At 29.1% G+C, this 24240-nt stretch overlaps 1 protein-coding gene and 2 long non-coding RNA genes across 13 annotated transcripts in view; 2 read left to right on the top strand and 1 right to left on the bottom strand.

Annotated features, from left to right (window-relative positions):
- Positions 1–24240, top strand: part of LOC109605430 (mitogen-activated protein kinase-binding protein 1) — a 75819-nt gene that overhangs the window by 8195 nt on the left and 43384 nt on the right. For 9 of the 11 annotated variants that reach the window (XR_007548438.1, XR_007548436.1, XR_007548437.1 and 6 more), the window contains exon 2: positions 220–413. Coding sequence is in view for 7 of the 11 variants with exons in the window: in XM_049968976.1 (XP_049824933.1) it covers positions 336–413 (78 nt within the window). In the remaining 4 variants the exon portion in view is untranslated. Of the gene's footprint in view, positions 1–219; positions 414–15588; positions 15790–24240 lie in introns of those variants that run through there. The other 2 variants (XM_049968973.1, XM_049968971.1) reach the window with 1 other exon arrangement.
- On the top strand, positions 6015–11961 carry LOC126265954 (uncharacterized). Its single transcript, XR_007548439.1, has 5 exons — positions 6015–6123; positions 6657–7722; positions 8256–8536; positions 10667–10918; positions 11452–11961. It is a non-coding gene; the product is annotated as an uncharacterized LOC126265954 (long non-coding RNA).
- LOC126265955 (uncharacterized) lies at positions 6100–10096 on the bottom strand. Its single transcript, XR_007548440.1, has 3 exons — positions 9405–10096; positions 6741–7806; positions 6100–6207 (listed from the first exon to the last, which is right to left on the bottom strand). It is a non-coding gene; the product is annotated as an uncharacterized LOC126265955 (long non-coding RNA).

Genomic DNA, 24240 nt, shown 5'->3' with positions numbered 1-24240 from the left:
CCGGAAAACACTTTGGTTTACAATGAGATAAAAATAAATGTATTTGGTCTTGCACGTTTATATATCTAAAATATATCCGTAAACTCAATGATGATTTCAGTGAACTTTCCAAAGCAAAGCATAACGTCCTGAAATAGTAAAAAGTGAAATCAATTTGTTTTACAATTTACATTTATCTTGGCTAAGGTAACCAGACACTGACACACCAATTTGTTTCAGCCTCCGATGGACCATTAAGGACACCCGTAAACTAATATGTGATAGTGATACAGTTGTTTGTTAAAAATGTGATTATTATTCAACAAAATCTAACGGATTCATATCGGTGGTGCGACATGGACGGGATGGAAGGCAAGGTGATTCGGGCGCCGTCGCTCAAACGGGGCAAAACTGAGGAACGCATCACCAACAGGGTAAGTACAAAATTGAAATATCAGCGAGTGTTCGCATGACTCACGGTACCTGTTCCAAACTAGCGGTAGTACCGTTTTTTTTAGTTTAATTTTTAGTTCTAGAAACCTGTTTTTGTGTTTAAGTCAGGTTTGACTTTAGTTCGTCCCAGTTCATTATTAATATTGTTGCTATTATTTGTGTACGTGTAATTGTTTGAACGTTTCAGTTCTTGTTCTAATTCCTCCCACTCGTTCGTACAATTTTTTTTTTCTGTCGTTGCCCTTGGTGCACTTTCTTTGTTTCTTGTATGAATCACATGAGTTGCACTTTAATTATTGTATTTGTTTACGTGGATTATTTGTTGATTGATGTGAATTTCCATTCCGTTAATGGCTATAATAAACTATAATTATAAACTCATTTTTATATTTGGGTACTTTGCTCCTTGTTTATGCACTAGGCTAGTGTAAGCTTGGTTGTCTACAGTCTATAGCCTATTGTTTATTATTAATTTAGTTGTTGTTTACAACAGCTTGTTCTGGTCCTGGTTTTATACTTTATTAGGAGTGAAAAATTAATTTAGATAAATGACATATCTTGTTATGGTTGATTAAAATTAAAATGTACTTTTCACAGAAAGTGGCATTAACTTTGTTACTTCAAATGTGACACCCCGTATATTTATACATTTTCTAATTATACATACAATTCTGAGTAAATTTGTTATATAATGTTCTATACCTAAAGTCAATAGGTTTCAAGTTATTAATTTTTTTCTTTAAAATTATCTCAATGTGTATGTCATTCAAAAATAGCCCATATCTTACTTATTATTGCACTTGCTGATATGTGGGTTCAAATTTTTGTAATCTTGGAACATTATTTAAAAGATTCATCTCATTTTTTTAAATTTCTCAATAAATTATTTGTGTAAAACAAGAGCAAATTAGGCAAACGTGAAACATTAATAACTATTTTATTTTAAATGTATCAACCTGTATATTTTTACATAATTAAATAAGAAATTACATTTTCTCGATTATTCTAATCATTTCTTATGTCTAAATTTTAAAAAATTTCTCTGGTAATTATTGACATTTTTGTTTTTGGAGAATATATCAAATTATTTTCATTGATTTTTCAAATGCTTATAATTTTATTAAAAACAAATTAATTTGGACCAACCTTTTCTTTTAAACGTGTGGAATAAATCATTCTTTTACTGAACATTTGCATAGATTATTAGGAACTGTTTTATATTTTATAATAAACAAAAAATTTTTGATTGAATTTGTCGAATTTTGTTATTTTTTTGATAATTTATTCCCCTTAAATTAGATAGTTTGTATATTAATTTAGATAAATGACATATACTGAACATCTTGGTGTTATGGTTGCTTCAAATTAAAATATACTTTTCACAGAAAGTGGCATTAACTTTGTTACTTCAAATGTGACACCCCGTATATTTATACATTTTCTAATTATACATACAATTCTGAGTAAATTTGTTATATAATGTTCTATACCTAAAGCCAATAGGTTTCAAGTTATTAATTTTTTTCTCTAAAATTAGCTCAATGTGTATGCCATTCAAAAATAGCCCATATCTTACTTATTATTGCACTTACTGATATGTGGGTTCAAATTTTTGTAATCTTGGAACATTATTTAAAAGATTCATCTAATTTTTTTAAATTTCTCAATAAATTATTTGTGTTAAACAAGGGCAAATTAGGCAAACATGAAACATTAATAACTATTTTATTTTAAATGTATCAACCTGTCTATTTTTACATAATTAAATAAGAAATTACATTTTCTCGATTCTTCTAATCATTTCTTATGTCTAAATTTTAAAAAATTTCTCTGGTAATTATTGACATTTTTGTTTTTGGAGAATATATCAAATTATTTTCATTGATTTTTCAAATGCTTATAATTTTATTAAAAACAAATTAATTTGGACCAACCTTTTCTTTTAAACGTGTGGAATAAATCATTCTTTTACTGAACATTTGCATAGATTATTAGGAACTGTTTTATATTTTATAATAAACAAAAAATTTTTGATTGAATTTGTCGAATTTTGTTATTTTTTAAATAATTTATTCCCCTTAAATTAGATAGTTTGTATATTAATTTAGATAAATGGCATATACTGAACATCTTGGTGTTATGGTTGCTTCAAATTAAAATATGATTTTCACAGAAAGTGGCATTAACATTTGTTACTTCAGATGTGACACCCCGTATATTTATACATTTTCTGATTATACATACAATTCTGAGTAAATTTGTCATATAATGTTCTATACCCAAAGTCAATAGGTTTCAAGTTATTAATTTTTTTCTTTAAAGTTAACTCAATGTGTCTGTCTGTCATTCAAAAATAGCCCATATCTTTATTATTTATTATTGCACTTGCTGATATGGGGGTTCAAATTTTTGTAATCTTGGAACATTATTTAAAAGTTTCATCTCATTTTTTTAAATTTCTCAATAAATTATTTGTGTAAAACAAGGGCAAATTAGGCAAACTTGAAACATTAATAACTATTTTATTTTAAATGTATCAACCTGTATATTTTTACATAATTAAATAAGAAATTACTTTTTCTCGATTATTCTAATCATTTCTTATGTCTAAATTTTAAAAAATTTCCCTGGTAATTAATGACATTTTTGTTTTCGGAGAATATATCAAATTATTTTCATTGATTTTTCAAATGCTTATAATTTTATTAAAAACAAATTAATTTGGACCAACCTTTTCTTTTAAACGTGTGGAATAAATCATTCTTTTACTGAACATTTGCATAGATTATTAGAAACTGTTTTATATTTTATAATAAACAAAAAATTTTTGATTGAATTTCTCGAATTTTGTTATTTTTTTGATAATTTATTCCCCTTAAATTAGATAGTTTGTATATTAATTTAGATAAATGACATATACTGAATATCTTTGTGTTATGGTTGCTTCAAATTAAAATATACTTTTCACAGAAAGTGGCATTAACTTTGTTACTTCAAATGTGACACCCCGTATATTTATACATTTTCTAATTATACATACAATTCTGAGTAAATTTGTTATATAATGTTCTATACCTAAAGTCAATAGGTTTCAAGTTATTAATTTTTTTCTTTAAAGTTAACTCAATGTGTCTGTCATTCAAAAATAGCCCATATCTTTATTATTTATTATTGCACTTGCTGATATGTGGGTTCAAATTTTTGTAATCTTGGAACATTATTTAAAAGATTCATCTCATTTTTTTAAATTTCTCAATAAATTATTTGTGTAAAACAAGAGCAAATTAGGCAAACGTGAAACATTAATAACTATTTTATTTTAAATGTATCAACCTGTATATTTTTACATAATTAAATAAGAAATTACTTTTTCTCGATTATTCTAATCATTTCTTATGTCTAAATTTTAAAAAATTTCTCTGGTAATTAATGACATTTTTGTTTTCGGAGAATATATCAAATTATTTTCATTGATTTTTCAAATGCTTATAATTTTATTAAAAACAAATTAATTTGGACCAACCTTTTCTTTTAAACGTGTGGAATAAATCATTATTTTACTGAACATTTGCATTAATTATTTTGTTACATATTTGATAATTTATTTCCCTTAAATTAGATAGTTTGTATATTAATTTAGATAAATGGCATATACTGAACATCTTCGTGTTATGTCTGCTTAAAATTCAAAATGTTTTTCACAGGAAGTGGCACAAATTTGTTGTTATTTCAAATGTAAAAACCGTATATTGTTAGATTGTCTAATTATACATACAATTCTGAGTAAATTTACTATATAATGTTCTATAGATTTCATGTTATTAATTTTATTCTTTAAAATTAGCTTAATGTAGATGTCATTCAAAAATAACCCACAACTTTGTGACCAAAATTAGACCGGTCGATTTAAAGTGGAATCTAGCACTAATCATTTTAATGTAGTTTAGATCAGGTAATTTGCAACTCCGATTAAACGGCGCATCGCAGTCACGATCTGTGGTCAATTTTCCAAACGATCCATTACTTATTTCTCCGATATTGTTAATCTTCTTAAAAGGTTTTCGCCGGATGATGTAAAACTGAACGAATTACTGCGGCTTATTTGCAGGCCAATCTCGACTCCACTAAGTAAGCAGGCCGACCTGGAAAATCGACTTCAAAATAATAATAAAAAAAAAAGAAAACTAAGACGACCCAATTTTCGTTTACATTTTAAAATTGAACCGTAGAGATGATGTTGCATCGTGAACCACCATTAAATGGAAAAAAAAGTAAAAGTCGATCGCCCCCAGGACGGGAAACGGGACGGACGAAAGCAAAATCCGTTGGCCATAATTGAAACGTTTCCGCGACAGACGTAACTGTAAATAAAGGTGTTCGATTTGTATTCGGGCTGTCGTTCTGTTGTGTGCGTCTCGATTGTTTGAAAAGCTTTTAGGACGTGTGAACGAACCGCACTGTTTTTATCTTGTATCTTAAACGAGTATTGCACGTTGGAACTGTTGTCAGAGATCTGATCAAAGGTTTGATGTCCACATTCTCAGCTAATTTACTTTGTTGCTCTTAAATTAACAGAGGGACACTCAAATAATTAGTAATGTTGTAAAATTGGTGAGGGGTATTGTTCTAGAAACTCTAATTTTTAAATGCTGACGAAAAATTAGCCAGAACTATTAAAATATTGCTCTAGAAACTCTAATTTTTAAAAACAATTGATGTGACAGTTTGTTCATTAACGACAGATGAAGTTTGAGTTACATATAGGGATGTGTCACATTCCCATTGACTGAAGATAGATAATTTCGTAATCTACTGTCCATATCAGAAGGTGCGTTCAAGTTTACCGCCGCAGAATTTCGTAGGTACGCATTTTTCATCACAAGGTGATGATTTTCGTCAGCGATGTTCCTATTGATCACTTCTAAATTGGGCTTTTCTATTTCTAGAGTTCTTATTCTTTCTAGGCTTCGATCAACTTTTTTATTACTCATTATGTCAACGACAGTCATGGATTTAAATTATACACTTTGTAAAAACTGTTGGAGAGTAGTTTGGTGGTGTATGAAGAGTTTTAAAACAATTTTTTTTGCAGCGGTTAACTTTAACGATAATAATCGAAGAAACTCAGGGCCTGCTGAAGTTGAAAATGATGATTAAGATAAAGAAAATCTGTCAGCCTTGGACGAGAATCAATGTTTTGACTTAGATAAGATAATTCAACATTGCAAATTACTTGGAAGACCTAAAAAAACTGATATTAACAGGAACTTAGCCCAATCCCAACTACAAAGCTTGGAAGAAATCTTCACTACAAATGTAAAGGAACGAAATTCTGCTGGTAATAAAAAGATGTCAAGAAAGCCAAGAGGAGTAAATGGAACTGGAAAATGCGAAGAGAAAAGCTTAAGTAAGAAACCAGTAAGGAATGGTTAAAATTAGGTTTCAAACTTTAACCCACTTTCTGATATAGACAGTTTATTACGAAATTATATATCTTCGGCCAATGGGAAATGGGACACATACCTATATGTCACTCAAACTTCATTTGTCGTTAATAAACCAACTGTCACATCAACAACTGCACTATCTGGAAATGTACAGCGGGAAGAGGTTGCAATGAACAATGTTCCAAATAATCTGGCAAGAATCTAAGAACTCAAGGACCTGCTGAAGTTGAAAATGATAATGAAGGTGAAGAAAATGTGGCAGTCTTGGACGAGAATCAATGTTTTGACTTAGATAAGATAATACAACATTGCAAATTACGTGGAAGACCTAAAAAAACTGATATTAACAGGAACTTAGCCCAATCCCAACTACAAAGCTTGGAAGAAATCTCTATTACAAATGTAAAGGAACGAAATTCTGCTGGTAATAAAAAGGTGTCAAGGAAGCCAAAAGGGGTAAATGGAACTGAAAAATGCGAAAAGAAAAGCTTAAGTAAGAAACCAGTAAGGAATGGTTAAAATTAGGTTTCAAACTTTAACCCACTTTCTGATATGGACTGTTTATTACGAAATTATCTATCTTCGGTCAATGGGAAATGTGACACATACCTATATGTCACTCAGACTTCATCTGTCGTTAAGGAACCAACTGTCACATCAACAACTTTACTATCTGGAAATGTACTGCGGGAAGAGGTTGCAATGAACAATGTTCAAAATAATGTGGCAAGAATCTAAGAACTCGAGGACCTGCTGAAGTTGAAAATGATAATGAAGGTGAAGAAAATGTGGCAGTCTCGGACGAGAATCAAAGTTTTGACTTAGATAAGATAATACAACATTGCAAATTACGTGGAAGACCTAAAAAAACTGATATTAACAGGAACTTAGCCCAGTTCCAACTACAAAGCTTGGAAGAAATCTCCACTACAAATCCAAAAGAACGAAATTCTGCTGGTAATAAAATGGTGTCAAGGAAGCCAAGAAGAGTAAATGGAACTGGAAAATGCGAAAAGAAAAGCTTAAGTAAGAAACCAGTAAGGAATGGTTAAAATTAGGTTTCAAACTTTAACCCACTTTCTTATATAGACAGTTTATTACGAAATTATATATCTTCGGCCAATGGAAAATGGGACACATACCTATATGTCACTCAAACTTCATTTGTCGTTAATAAACCAACTGTCACATCAACAACTGCACTATCTGGAAATGTACAGCGGGAAGAGGTTGCAATGAACAATGTTCCAAATAATCTGGCAAGAATCTAAGAACTCAAGGATCTGCTGAAGTTGAAAATGATAATGAAGGTGAAGAAAATGTGGCAGTCTTGGACGAGAATCAATGTTTTGACTTAGATAAGATAATACAACATTGCAAATTACGTGGAAGACCTAAAAAAACTGATATTAACAGGAACTTAGCCCAATCCCAACTACAAAGCTTGGAAGAAATCTCTATTACAAATGTAAAGGAACGAAATTCTGCTGGTAATAAAAAGGTGTCAAGGAAGCCAAAAGGGGTAAATGGAACTGAAAAATGCGAAAAGAAAAGCTTAAGTAAGAAACCAGTAAGGAATGGTTAAAATTAGGTTTCAAACTTTAACCCACTTTCTGATATGGACAGTTTATTGCGAAATTATATATCTTCGGCCAATGGGAAATGTGACACATACCTATATGTCACTCAAACTTCATCTGTCGTTAATAAACCAACTGTCACATCAACAACTTCACTATCTGGAAATGTACTGCGGGAAGAGGTTGCAATGAACAATGTTCCAAATAATCTGGCAAGAATCTAAGAACTCAAGCACCTGCTGAAGTTGAAAATGATAATGAAGGTGAAGAAAATGTGGCAATCTTGGACGAGAATCAAAGTTTTGACTTAGATAAGATAATACAACATTGCAAATTACGTGGAAGACCTAAAAAAACTGATATTAACAGAAACTTAGCCCAATCCCAACTACAAAGCTTGGAAGAAATCTCCACTACAAATGCAAAGGAACGAAATTCTGCTGGTAATAAAATGGTGTCAAGGAAGCCAAGAAGAGAAAATGGAACTGGAAAATGCGAAAAGAAAAGCTTAAGTAAGAAACCAGTAAGGAATGGTTAAAATTAGGTTTCAAACTTTAACCCACTTTCTTATATAGACAGTTTATTACGAAATTATATATCTTCGGCCAATGGAAAATGGGACACATACCTATATGTCACTCAAACTTCATTTGTCGTTAATAAACCAACTGTCACATCAACAACTGCACTATCTGGAAATGTACAGCGGGAAGAGGTTGCAATGAACAATGTTCCAAATAATCTGGCAAGAATCTAAGAACTCAAGGATCTGCTGAAGTTGAAAATGATAATGCAGGTGAAGAAAATGTGGCAGTCTTGAACGAGAATCAAAGTTTTGACTTAGATAAGATAATTCAACATTGCAAATTACGTGGAAGACCTAAAAAAACTGATATTAACAGAAACTTAGCCCAGTCCCAACTACAAAGCTTGGAAGAAATCTCCACTACAAATGCAAAGGAACGAAATTCTGCTGGTAATAAAAAGATGTCAAGGAAGCCAAAAGGAGTAAATGGAACTGAAAAATGCGAAAAGAAAAGCTTAAGTAAGAAACCAGTAAGGAATGGTTAAAATTAGGTTTCAAACTTTAACTCACTTTCTGATATGGACTGTTTATTACGAAATTATCTATCTTCGGTCAATGGGAAATGTGACACATACCTATATGTCACTCAGACTTCATCTGTCGTTAATAAACCAACTGTCACATCAACAACTTCACTATCTGGAAATCTACTGCGGGAAGAGGTTGCAATGAACAATGTTCAAAATAATGTGGCAAGAATCTAAGAACTCGAGGACCTGCTGAAGTTGAAAATGATAATGAAGGTGAAGAAAATGTGGCAGTCTTGGACGAGAATCAAAGTTTTGACTTAGATAAGATAATACAACATTGCAAATTACGTGGAAGACCTAAAAAACTGATATTAACAGGAACTTAGCCCAGTTCCAACTACAAAGCTTGGAAGAAATCTCCACTACAAATCTAAAAGAACGAAATTCTGCTGGTAATAAAATGGTGTCAAGGAAGCCAAGAAGAGTAAATGGAACTGGAAAATGCGAAAAGAAAAGCTTAAGTAAGAAACCAGTAAGGAATGGTTAAAATTAGGTTTCAAACTTTAACCCACTTTCTTATATAGACAGTTTATTACGAAATTATATATCTTCGGCCAATGGAAAATGGGACACATACCTATATGTCACTCAAACTTCATTTGTCGTTAATAAACCAACTGTCACATCAACAACTGCACTATCTGGAAATGTACAGCGGGAAGAGGTTGCAATGAACAATGTTCCAAATAATCTGGCAAGAATCTAAGAACTCAAGGATCTGCTGAAGTTGAAAATGATAATGAAGGTGAAGAAAATGTGGCAGTCTTGGACGAGAATCAATGTTTTGACTTAGATAAGATAATACAACATTGGAAATTACGTGGAAGACCTAAAAAAACTGATATTAACAGGAACTTAGCCCAATCCCAACTACAAAGCTTGGAAGAAATCTCTATTACAAATGTAAAGGAACGAAATTCTGCTGGTAATAAAAAGGTGTCAAGGAAGCCAAAAGGGGTAAATGGAACTGAAAAATGCGAAAAGAAAAGCTTAAGTAAGAAACCAGTAAGGAATGGTTAAAATTAGGTTTCAAACTTTAACCCACTTTCTGATATGGACTGTTTATTACGAAATTATCTATCTTCGGTCAATGGGAAATGTGACACATACCTATATGTCACTCAGACTTCATCTGTCGTTAAGGAACCAACTGTCACATCAACAACTTTACTATCTGGAAATGTACTGCGGGAAGAGGTTGCAATGGACAATGTTCCAAATAATCTGGCAAGAATCTAAGAACTCAAGGACCTGCTGAAGTTGAAAATGATAATGAAGGTGAAGAAAATGTGGCAGTCTTGGACGAGAATCAAAGTTTTGACTTAGATAAGATAATTCAACATTGCAAGTTACGTGGAAGACCTAAAAAAACTGATATTAACAGAAACTTAGCCCAGTCCCAACTACAAAGCTTGGAAGAAATCTCCACTACAAATGCAAAGGAACGAAATTCTGATGCTAATAAAATGGTGTCAAGGAAGCCAAGAAGAGTAAATGGAACTGGAAAATGCGAAAAGAAAAGCTTAAGTAAGAAACCAGTAAGGAATGATTAAAATTAGGTTTCAAACTTTAACCCACTTTCTTATATAGACGTTTATTACGAAATTATATATCTTCGGCCAATGGAAAATGGGACACATACCTATATGTCACTCAAACTTCATTTGTCGTTAATAAACCAACTGTCACATCAACAACTGCACTATCTGGAAATGTACTGCGGGAAGAGGTTGCAATGTACAATGTTCAAAATAATCTGGCAAGAATCTAAGAACTCAAGGACCTGCTGAAGTTGAAAATGATAATGAAGGTGAAGAAAATGTGGCAGTCTTGGACGAGAATCAAAGTTTTGACTTAGATAAGATAATTCAACATTGCAAGTTACGTGGAAGACCTAAAAAAACTGATATTAACAGAAACTTAGCCCAGTCCCAACTACAAAGCTTGGAAGAAATCTCCACTACAAATGCAAAGGGACGAAATTCTGCTGGTAATAAAATGGTGTCAAGGAAGCCAAGAAGAGTAAATGGAACTGGAAAATGCGAAAAGAAAAGCTTAAGTAAGAAACCAGTAAGGAATGATTAAAATTAGGTTTCAAACTTTAACCCACTTTCTTATATAGACAGTTTATTACGAAATTATATATCTTCGGCCAATGGAAAATGGGACACATACCTATATGTCACTCAAACTTCATTTGTCGTTAATAAACCAACTGTCACATCAACAACTGCACTATCTGGAAATGTACAGCGGGAAGAGGTTGCAATGAACAATGTTCCAAATAATCTGGCAAGAATCTAAGAACTCAAGGACCTGCTGAAGTTGAAAATGATAATGAAGGTGAAGAAAATGTGGCAGTCTTGGACGAGAATCAATGTTTTGACTTAGATAAGATAATACAACATTGCAAATTACGTGGAAGACGTAAAAAAACTGATATTAACAGGAACTTAGCCCAATCCCAAATACAAAGCTTGGAAGAAATCTCTATTACAAATGTAAAGGAACGAAATTCTGCTGGTAATAAAAAGGTGTCAAGGAAGCCAAAAGGGGTAAATGGAAGTGAAAAATGCGAAAAGAAAAGCTTAAGTAAGAAACCAGTAAGGAATGGTTAAAATTAGGTTTCAAACTTTAACCCACTTTCTGATATGGACTGTTTATTACGAAATTATCTATCTTCGGTCAATGGGAAATGTGACACATACCTATATGTCACTCAGACTTCATCTGTCGTTAATAAACCAACTGTCACATCAACAACTTCACTATCTGGAAATGTACTGCGGGAAGAGGTTGCAATGAACAATGTTCAAAATAATGTGGCAAGAATCTAAGAACTCGAGGACCTGCTGAAGTTGAAAATGATAATGAAGGTGAAGAAAATGTGGCAGTCTTGGACGAGAATCAAAGTTTTGACTTAGATAAGATAATACAACATTGCAAATTACGTGGAAGACCTAAAAAAACTGATATTAACAGGAACTTAGCCCAATCCCAACTACAAAGCTTGGAAGAAATCTCTATTACAAATGTAAAGGAACGAAATTCTGCTGGTAATAAAAAGGTGTCAAGGAAGCCAAAAGGGGTAAATGGAACTGAAAAATGCGAAAAGAAAAGCTTAAGTAAGAAACCAGTAAGGAATGGTTAAAATTAGGTTTCAAATTTTAACCCACTTTCTGATATGGACTGTTTATTACGAAATTATCTATCTTCGGTCAATGGGAAATGTGACACATACCTATATGTCACTCAGACTTCATCTGTCGTTAAGGAACCAACTGTCACATCAACAACTTTACTATCTGGAAATGTACTGCGGGAAGAGGTTGCAATGGACAATGTTCCAAATAATCTGGCAAGAATCTAAGAACTCAAGGACCTGCTGAAGTTGAAAATGATAATGAAGGTGAAGAAAATGTGGCAGTCTTGAACGAGAATCAAAGTTTTGACTTAGATAAGATAATTCAACATTGCAAATTACGTGGAAGACCTAAAAAAACTGATATTAACAGAAACTTAGCCCAGTCCCAACTACAAAGCTTGGAAGAAATCTCCACTACAAATGCAAAGGAACGAAATTCTGCTGGTAATAAAAAGATGTCAAGAAAGCCAAAAGGAGTAAATAGAACTGAAAAATGCGAAAAGAAATGCTTATTTTACTCTGATATTTTATATTTAATACATTGTTCTAGAAACTGTAATTTTTAAAAACTGAATAAAAATTAGTAACTTTTAAAAAGTTGTACCAGGAAGATTAATTTTGAAAAGCCAAATAAAAATCGGTCAAAACTATTAAAACACTGCACTAGAAAGTCTAAAATAGGAAAGATTTCTATGTTGACTTTATATTTCAATTGTTTTATTATATTACATTAGACCAAAAATTTTCGTGGAGACAATAAACCATTAGAATAATGAAATCATTTGTCGCCCACTAAACACATTAACATTCCCATTGTTTTCCATAACAATAATTATGCGTGAACGAATAAAATCGATCTCGGTAAAAAAAAAAAAATGCATTCGCGACGCAAAAGCAGCCTTAAACGGCCGAAACGTGACGTGAAGAGGAAACGTCCAAGACACTCTCGCTTACGCCATGCATATCTATGAAGACAAATAGTAATAAAAGAAAAACGCATAAACGTTTTGAAAGAATATAGTGTGGTTACACAACAGCAGAACAATGACTCCTTCGAAAATTCGTACTGGCGTGTGTGGTTTACTGGCAGCTCGTAACGGTGGTTTGGTCGTCTGGTAACGCGCCTATTTGATGTCTTTTTGTGTCGGTTGCGAAAGACCCTTGTGCATGTGGACGTGTTTGTTTAAAGAACTGTACTCTTTCAATGAATTTTTGATGTGTTAACTTATTGGAACTGGACAGACTGTTTTAAAAGTTAGTTCCTGAAAATGTAAAATATTTTTTTTTAAATTGGAAGCTCTTTAGTTGTCTAAAATACTCACTCTTAGATTACATTCTACATAAAGCTTTACTCTATTTAAATTCCTAATCTTGAAAGGATGGAGGAGGAATTGGAAACTGTTTGGAAGAACTTATAACCTTTTAAATATTTTAAAAAAAGTTTATAATCTTCTAGACTTCTGAAGACCTTCAGAATCTTCATAGATGCCTCCAATTTATCTTGAGGGATCTTCGAGTATCTACATATGTGTGAAGAACTGTACTCTTTCAATGAATTTTTGATGTGTTAACTTATTTGAACTGGACAGACTGTTTTAAAAGTTACTTCTTGAAAATGTAAAATATTTTTGTAAATTGGAAGCTCTTTAGTTGTCTAAAATACTCACTCTTAGATTACATTCTATATAAAGCTTTAGTATATTTAAATTCCTAATCTTGAAAGGATGGTGGAGGAATTGGAAACAGTTTGGAAGAACTTATAACCTTTTAAATATTTTAAAAAAAGTTAATAATCTTCTAGACTTCTGAAGACCTTTAGAATCTTCGCAGATGCCTCCAATTTATCCTGAGGGATCTTCTAGTATCTACATATGTGAAGAACTGTACTCTTTCAATGAATTTTTGATGTGTTAACTTATTGGAACTGGACAGACTGTTTTAAAAGTTACTTCTTGAAAATGTAAAATATGTTTGTAAATTGGAAGCTCTTTAGTTGTCTAAAATACTCACTCTTAGATTACATTCTACCTAAAGTTTTACTATATTTAAATTCCTAATCTTGAAAGGATGGTGGAGGAATTGGAAAATGTTTGGAAGAACTTATAACCTTTTAAATATTTTAAAAAAAGTTAATAATCTTCTAGACTTCTGAAGACCTTTAGAATCTTCACAGATGCCTCCAATTTATCCTGAGGGATCTTCTAGTATCTACATGTGTGAAGAACTGTACTCTTTTAATGAATTTTTGATGTGTTAACTTATTGAAACTGGACAGACTGTTTTAAAAGTTACTTCTTGAAAATGTAAAATATGTTTGTAAATTGGAAGCTCTTTAGTTGTCTAAAATACTCACTCTTAGATTACATTCTACATAAAGATTTACTATATTTAAGTTCCTAATCTTGAAAGGATGGTGGAGGAATTGGAAACTGTTTGGAAGAACTTATAACCTTTTAAATATTTTAAAAAAAGTTAATAATCTTCTAGACTTCTGAAGACCTTTAGAATCTTCACAGATGCCTCCAATTTATCCTGAGGGATCTTCTAGTATCTACATGTGTGAAGAACTGTACTCTTTTAATGAATTTTTTGATGTGTTAACTTATTGGAACTGGACAGACTGTTTTAAAAGTTACTTCTTGAAAATGTAAAATATTTTTGTAAATTGGAAGCTCTTTAGTTGTCTAAAATACTCACTCTTATATTACATTCTACCTAAAGTTTTACTATATTTAAATTCCTAATCTTGAAAGGATGGTGGAGGAATTGGAAACTGTTTGGAAGAACTTATAACCTTTTAAATATTTTAAAAAAAGTTAATAATCTTCTAGACTTCTGAAGACCTTTAGAATCTTCACAGATGCCTCCAATTTATCCTGAGGGATCTTCTAGTATCTACATGTGTGAAGAACTGTACTCTTTTAATGAATTTTTGATGTGTTAACTTATTGAAACTGGACAGACTGTTTTAAAAGTTACTTCTTGAAAATGTAAAATATTTTTGTAAATTGGAAGCTCTTTAGTTGTCTAAAATACTCACTCTTAGATTACATTCTACATAAAGCTTTACTATATTTAAATTCCTAATCTTGAAAGGATGGTGGAGGAATTGGAAACTGTTTGGAAGAACTTATAACCTTTTAAATATTTTAAAAAAAGTTAATAATCTTCTAGACTTCTGAAGACATTTAGTACCTTCACGGATGCCCCCAATTCATCCTGAGAGATCTTTGAGTATATACATATGTGTGAAGAACTGTACTTACTTCTTGAATTAATTTTTGGTATGTTGACTTGAGAGAATTGAACAAACTTTACATACAGTTACTTCGTGTAAACATAAAGTTCACTTTTTAGACAGTTTTCCAAAGACCATAAGTTTCAACATCAAAAAATCATTAATCAACAGAATTTTAGCTTAAAAACGTATGTTGTTGCGCCTTTTATTAAGCAATGAATCTTCTATTTGACTGAAGGATTGAAATAATCCTTTGGCACAGTCAACTTATTGGATTTTTGAAAAGGAGATAGGTCTTCAATATCTTTACACCTTTCTGAAACCAAACCACGCTTCCAACTCGTTTCAGGGGGGTTCCAAGTGCCAATCCTTAGTAATTGCCCATTTCAAATGCTTCCTTCGAAGGAACGAACCACATTCTAATTCCAAAGACCACAGGACCCCAAGACACGTTTCTCCATCTGAGCCAGCCATTCCGAGCGCATACCAAGAGTCATTTCCCACGTCGGCGGCCGAAGAACGGACGCACTCACACACATTCCCTGACCGCTGCTGCTGCCAAGGATTGGTGGGGATCGACGCGGCGCGTTTACCTGCCGCCGATTAATCGCGGTGACGTCAGTTTGCACCTTGCCGCCGCTGCACGAGGCGGTTCACGCACACGCCAGTCGGTGCGTACACGTTTCAGTTGGCCGCGATGCGATCGGGTTTTGCGTGGGTGCGTTTCGGTGGTTGAGCCGGTGCTGGTTTTTTGTTTTTATTATTATTATTTTTTTTTTGTGTATTGTGGATTAATATTCCTGCTGATTGAATACTGGCAGGATGCATCAGGTAGGATCAGTTTGGGTTAAAAGTTTAATAGATTGTTTTTTATGGGTTTTTTTTATTACTATATAAGTCCAGCAATAAAAAACATCGATTGTAGAAATTAATTATAATCAATTGTTAATAGTACAAACATTTTGATTGCTCATTATTTTAGATTATAAACGATTTATAAAGTTCAAGTTCCATTCTTGAAGAAGCTGAAAAAGAAATTAATAGTGATGTTCATAATTAAATAAAACTTAATATAATTGAAAGAAATGACAATATTAAAATTAATTATTATTAAATTTTATTAATATTTATTGGTACATTTGTATACAACCATTATATTACTGATATATTATGAATAATGGTAAAATCTTTTTGAAAATAAAACAAAGGAAAACAATATCGAAATAACAATGTTAAATTCATACAGTTAACACACAGGAAATGTTCATGCAGCAGGAATGAAGAACCAAAAACAAATATTTTATTAATTATCTGATATAAATAATGATAAACATTTTTAGAAATAAAGTAAAAAATATTAAAATAGTTGTTTATATAAATAATGGTAAAATCTATAAATTAAATGAAAACATTAATTTTATAAAGGTATGATTACTTGTAGCAGTAATGAAGAAGACAAATACTTAATTAGAATTTAATTATTATATAAATTAATTATATATTAAACCTGAAAATAAAAAGAAAAATAAAATAATACTCGAAAAATTCTAATAAATATCTTAGAATCACATCTGAGTAAAGTTTACTTATTTATTGTAGTAAAGAAGAAGCAAAAACTAACAACATATTTTATTAATGATATTAATTGGATGGTATAAATAATATGAAATCTTTCAGAAATAAAACAATTGAATATAATATTGAAATGATCATAACTGAAATTCATAAGTGTTAAATGCAATACTATTATTTGTAGCATAAATACTGAAAAAGAAAAGAATATTTATTATTAATATCAGTTTAATTGAATAAATTAATTGTTTTTACAACTTACACAAGCCAAAAGAAGAATTGCAATATTGAAACAACAATTTTAAACCTCTGAAAGATAAAGTAGACTATAATTTAATTATATTTAGTAGTAATGAAGAAACAAACCAAATATTTTACTATTTTTATTAATTCTACGGTATAAATAATGGTAAAACCTTATGGAATCAAAATAAATATAAACAGTATTAAAATATTAATTTTAAATTTATAAAGGTATGATTAGTTGTAGCAGTAGTGAAGAAGACAAATATTTAATTAGAATTTAATTACTTGTATAAATTAATTATATATTAAACCTAAAAATAAAAAGAAAAACAATTAAATACTGAAAAAATTCTAATAAATATCTTAGAATCACATCTGAGTAAAGTTTACTTATTTATTGTAGTAAAGAAAAAGCAAAAACTAACAACATATTTTATTAATGATATTAATTGGATGGTATAAGTAATATGAAATCTTTCAGAAATAAAACAAATGAATATAATATTGAAATGATTATAACTGAAATTCATAAGTGTTAAATGCAATACTATTATTTCTAACATAAATACTGAAGAAGAAAAGAATATTTATTATTAATATCAGTTTAATTGAATAAATTAATTGTTTTTACAACTTACACAAGCCAAAAGAAGAAAAGCAGTATTAAAACAACAATTTTAAACCTCTGAAAGATAAAGTAGACTATAATTTAATTATATTTAGTATTAATGAAGAAACAAACCAAATATTTTACTATCTTTATTAATTCCACGGTATAAATAATGGTAAAATCTTCTAGAATCAAAATAAATATAAACAATATTAAAATATCAACTTTAAATTTATAAAGGTATGATTAGTTGTAGCAGTAATGAAGACTTTTTAATTTAATTAGAATTTAATTACTTATATAAATTAGTTATATATTAAACCTGAAAATAAAAAGAAAAACAATAAAATACTGAAAAAGTTCCAATAAATATCTTAGAATCACATTTGAGTAAAGTTTACTTATTTATTGTAGTAAAGAAGAAGCGAAAACTAACAACATATTTTATTAATGATATTAATTGGATGGTATAAGTAATATGAAATCTTTCAGAAATAAAACAAATGAATATAATATTGAAATGATTATAACTGAAATTCATAAGTGTTAAATGCAATACTATTATTTCTAACATAAATACTGAAGAAGAAAAGAATATTTATTATTAATATCAGTTTAATTGAATAAATTAATTGTTTTTACAACTTACACAAGCCAAAAGAAGAAAAGCAGTATTAAAACAACAATTTTAAACCTCTGAAAGATAAAGTAGACTATAATTTAATTATATTTAGTATTAATGAAGAAACAAACCAAATATTTTACTATCTTTATTAATTCCACGGTATAAATAATGGTAAAATCTTCTAGAATCAAAATAAATATAAACAATATTAAAATATCAACTTTAAATTTATAAAGGTATGATTAGTTGTAGCAGTAATGAAGACTTTTTAATTTAATTAGAATTTAATTACTTATATAAATTAGTTATATATTAAACCTGAAAATAAAAAGAAAAACAATAAAATACTGAAAAAGTTCCAATAAATATCTTAGAATCACATTTGAGTAAAGTTTACTTATTTATTGTAGTAAAGAAGAAGCGAAAACTAACAACATATTTTATTAATGATATTAATTGGATGGTATAAGTAATATGAAATCTTTCAGAAATAAAACAAATGAATATAATATTGAAATGATTATAACTGAAATTCATAAGTGTTAAATGCAATACTATTATTTCTAACATAAATACTGAAGAAGAAAAGAATATTTATTATTAATATCAGTTTAATTGAATAAATTAATTATTTTTACAACTTACACAAGCCAAAAGAAGAAAAGCAATATTAAAACAACAATTTTAAACCTCTGAAAGATAAAGTAGACTATAATTTAATTATATTTAGTATTAATGAAGAAACAAACCAAATATTTTACTATCTTTATTAATTCCACGGTATAAATAATGGTAAAACCTTATAGAATCAAAATAAATATAAACAATATTAAAATATTAACTTTTAATTTATAAAGGTATGATTAGTTGTAGCAGTAATGAAGAAGACTTTTTAATTTAATTAGAATTTGATTACTTATATAAATTAGTTATATATTAAACCTGAAAATAAAAAAAAACAATAAAATACTGAAAAAGTTCCAATAAATATCTTAGAATCACATTTGAGTAAAGTTTACTTATTTATTGTAGTAAAGAAGAAGCGAAAACTAACAACATATTTTATTAATGATATTAATTGGATGGTATAAGTAATATGAAATCTTTCAGAAATAAAACAAATGAATATAATATTGAAATGATTATAACTGAAATTCATAAGTGTTAAATGCAATACTATTATTTCTAACATAAATACTGAAGAAGAAAAGAATATTTATTATTAATATCAGTTTAATTGAATAAATTAATTATTTTTACAACTTACACAAGCCAAAAGAAGAAAAGCAATATTAAAACAACAATTTTAAACCTCTGAAAGATAAAGTAGACTATAATTTAATTATATTTAGTATTAATGAAGAAACAAACCAAATATTTTACTATCTTTATTAATTCCACGGTATAAATAATGGTAAAACCTTATAGAATCAAAATAAATATAAACAATATTAAAATATTAACTTTTAATTTATAAAGGTATGATTAGTTGTAGCAGTAATGAAGAAGACTTTTTAATTTAATTAGAATTTGATTACTTATATAAATTAGTTATATATTAAACCTGAAAATAAAAAAAAACAATAAAATACTGAAAAAAATCTAATAAATATCTTAGAATCACATTTGAGTAAAGTTTACTTATTTATTGTAGTAAAGAAAAAGCAAAAACTAACAACATATTTTATTAATGATATTAATTGGATGGTATAAGTAATATGAAATCTTTCAGAAATAAAACAAATGAATATAATATTGAAATGATTATAACTGAAATTCATAAGTGTTAAATGCAATACTATTATTTCTAACATAAATACTGAAGAAGAAAAGAATATTTATTATTAATATCAGTTTAATTGAATAAATTAATTGTTTTTACAACTTACACAAGCCAAAAGAAGAAAAGCAATATTAAAACAACAATTTTAAACATCTGAAAGATAAAGTAGACTATAATTTAATTATATTTAGTATTAATGAAGAAACAAACCAAATATTTTACTATCTTTATTAATCCCACGGTATAAATAATGGTAAAACCTTATAGAATCAAAATAATAAACAATATTAAAATATCAACTTTAAATTTATAAAGGTATGATTAGTTGTAGCAGTAATGAAGAAGACTTTTTAATTTAATTAGAATTTAATTACTTATATAAATTAGTTATATATTAAACCTGAAAATAAAAAGAAAAACAATAAAATACTGAAAAAGTTTCAATAAATATCTTAGAATCACAAAAACAAGCAACATATTTTATTAATGATATTAATTGGATGGTATAAATAATATGAAATCTTTCAGAAATAAAACAAATGAATATAATATTGAAATGATAGTAACTAAAATTCATAAGTATTAAATGCAATTAAAGAAGTAAAGAATGTTTATTATTAATATTATTTTAATTAATTGATTGAAGCAACAATTTTAAACCTCTGTAAGTTAAAATAGGTTATAATTTAATTATTTATAGTAGTAATGAAGAAACGAACTAAATATTTTACTATTGTATCTTTATTAATTCAACATAATATAGAAATACCAATAATAAATTTATGTTAATATACAGTAATTTTATTTGCAGCAATTGCTGAAGAAGATATATTAATTGTCTGCTATAAATAATAAACTTCTAGAAACATCAGTTAAAGATTTGATAAAAAGGTTATGTAATTATCAATATTAATTTTAATTATATAAATTTATTTTTTATACAACCTTCTTGGAACAAAACAACAAAAAGAGTACTGTAATAACAGTGTTGAAGTCCAACAGTAAAGGTTTATTATTTATAGTAAGAATGAAGGAACAAAAATAACCATTTAATTAATATTATTATATGCTTGCGTGATATAAATAAGATTAAACCAAAAAATACATGTTGTGAAGGCAATGAGAATAAAATATTTACTAGTTAAAAATGGTAATTGGTTTTATGTTGATCAATTGATCAATGGAATAGGAAACTAAAATTTGAATGGGGTGTGCATAATTGCCAAACCATTTAAAAATGCAAAGCTTGCAACACTTAAAAATGCCAACAGAATAAAGAATAAAAGCACTAGTTTTGCTTTCCTTGAAATAAAAAAGATGCACCAATTAACGGCTTGTCTAATTGTAAACCAATTACGACTAATGGCATTAAAACAGTCGCCTTGGATCGTCGCCAAATTGTCCCCATTAAACGCAACACAAATCCTTCGTCGTTCTATAAGACTTCGTTTCCTTTAATTCCGACGATTCAGCCAGTTTGCCATTCGACCTGTACGATTCGCCGACGTGATTTACGTACTGGAAGGAAGTCGTCCTTTTTCGGAAGTGTTCTTTGCCCACGAGTTGATTTACAATTAGTTTATTTTCGTCTTTGAACGATGCGAAGATACGGGAACAACCAAAAAACCATCATCACCAATTACAAGACGGTGCGTGATGGTCTAAATTTAGTGTTCCCCCCAATGACTCGAATCGAACTCGAACTATTACATATTTGCGGCCCACACGTTATGTGTAAATAGTGACATAAACACAAATATCCTTTGTGCGGATCGCCATTCAAATCCTCGCCCACTTCGGCGTACACAAACCTTCACACATTTTTTTCTTTTTTTTTCATCCTGTACGATTCGCGAGCGAAATTTTCGCCTTGGCGATTTCCTTACGGTTTCCTCGGTTCGTTTTAGGAAACCGATCGTTTTTAATCGTTCCATTTGCAACAGGATATGGACAGCGTTTAATGCGATCAATTGAAACAATGTTAGAAAAAAATGTATTTGAATTTATAATGGAGAGTTATAAAGCAGTCCGATATTAATCAATTTGTGTCGCCTAAAATGGTAAACGATTTATTTGGTTCGTTCATTTGTTGGTTGGTCAAACAAGGAAATTTCATAAAATAAATAAAATATAATTTAATGTTTTATTTCTTCTGAGAAATATTTTATTATAGAGTTTAATTTTCATTTCATTTTTGATATTAGTAAACTTAAAAAATTAGTATAAATCAAATAAATTTACTAAAAATTCAATTTTGAACAAGATATTGTTGACAAATCAGTATAGAAACCTGTAATATTTGCTTCTCTTTTGTATATGGTGATCGTCGAAATATGTATTTGAATTTGTAATCGAGAGTTATAAAGTTGTCTCTTATTATTCAACTGGTGTCTCCAAAAATAGGAAACGATTTATTTGATTCTTTCATTTGTTGGTTGGTCAAACAAGAAAATTTAATAAAATAAATAAAATATAATTTAATGTCTTATTTGTCACAGAAATATTTTACTTTAGAGTCTAATTTTCATTAAATTTTTGACATTTTTAAACCTTCAAAATTAATATGAATTAAAGATATTTATTAAATATTTAATTTTGAACAAGATTTTGTTGACAAATCAATATAGAAACCTGTAATATTTGCTTCTCCTTTGTACATTGTTATCGTCGAAACATGTTTTTGAACTTATAATCGAGAGTTATAAAATTGTCTCATATTATTCAAGAGGTGTCTCCAAAAATAGGAAACTATTTATTTGATACTTTCATTTGTTGGTTGGTCAAACAAGTAAATTTAATAAAATAAATAAAATATAATTTAATGTTTTATTTGGCACAGAAATATTTTACATTTGAGTCTAATTTTCATTAAATCTATGATATTTTTAAATCTTCGAAATTAATATACATCAAAGAAATTTATCAAAAACTCAATTATGAACAAGATTTTGTTGACAAATTAATATAGAAACCTGTAATATTTGCTTCTTGTATGTATATGATTATTATCGATAATTACAGAAATCTGTAACATGATTATCGTGCTCCTTTTGAAAATTTCTAAACATAAAACAACACAGACGACAAGTGCAAGTAAAAACAAGTCCACATTGTTCCATAAACACGTCAGACTAGTCTTTTAACTCGTTTCCTCAAACAACGCGACCTTTGACACCCCGAATGGAGGTCTATAGTGCGGATATTAAAAAGGCGCCCGCACAAAAGCCGCCCGATAATAAAATGCGGGATTCACCGACCATTACATCGTTCTGTGTTTTATTAAATTAAAAAGTGCTGACGTTAATGTTCAAACCTTGTAAAGTGGATCGATAAAGGTGTGTGGGACTTCGGCAGATGGTTATTGGGGTGAAATGTGCAAGGGGTTAATTTGTGTTAAATAATTTAAGTGACGGTGGCAATTTAATCGTAATTTTGATGAGATTAACTATGGCTTGGGTAATGGAAGTTAAACGAGAGTTTTTGTTGGTAAAAGTTGTCTTGTTAACGTTAGAGAGTAATTTAGTGGTAATTTTAATTTATTATTATTTATTGTTGTAACGAATAGGCTTATTATTTAAATTATGCAGCAGATAATTGTGTACTTTACAACATTAAACGTAATTTAGAAGGGGATTTCTAAAGTTATTTTAGCTTACAATAAAACAAAAAAGTTTTATTTATAAATTTTAAAGTCGTTTAAAAATTATTTTATTATTTAACACATTTTCATATTTATTTTTATTTTATCACCAATATTATTATTGTTTTTTAATATATGTTTAAATTTCTTTCACCTAATTAGTCAAATAGTTATAATAAAAATGGTAATTTAATGTTTATATTAGAGTGAAACTTTACTTAATAGTTCATTAATATAGCCATTAAAAATTGTTTAATTGTATGTTGAGAATGTGTTTACTTTTTAAAATAATAAGCATAATGTTGTGATATCTTAGTTTACAGTTTGTGCTTTGTTTTTAAAACTATATATTTTAAATAATTGTTTTATTAGTCCATTATTAACCTTGAAATTTGAATTAATAAGTTAAGAAATTTTAAATTTGATGGGTTTCATTAAAATTTACAATTTTAAACCAAGTATTAATATATATAATAAAAAAATATGCATTTGTACTGCCATCTCTTCGACAATAGCTAAACCCAAACAAGAAGCAATGATTACAGGTCTCTATAAGCTGTAATTGTATAATATGTTAAATATTTTGCTGAGAGAATTTTTAAAAATATTTATATAGCTGCCACGCTTGACTACTGACCACATTCATGCGTTCCATTAACAGTACTCCATTGTTCAGCCAAAATTACACGAATCAAAGTTTCAACAACGCCTCAAAAACAAAGTAACCGTATGCATCCATTAAAATTGCACATCGACGATCGTAAAATTCGCCATAAATTGCCAAACACACGCCACATTGCGGCAAC

Source organism: Aethina tumida, chromosome 6 (assembly GCF_024364675.1).
Source record: "Aethina tumida isolate Nest 87 chromosome 6, icAetTumi1.1, whole genome shotgun sequence".
Lineage (NCBI taxonomy): Eukaryota > Metazoa > Arthropoda > Insecta > Coleoptera > Nitidulidae > Aethina > Aethina tumida.
The sequence above is the reverse complement of the archived record's forward strand: the minus strand, read 5'-3'. Positions and strand labels throughout refer to the sequence as shown.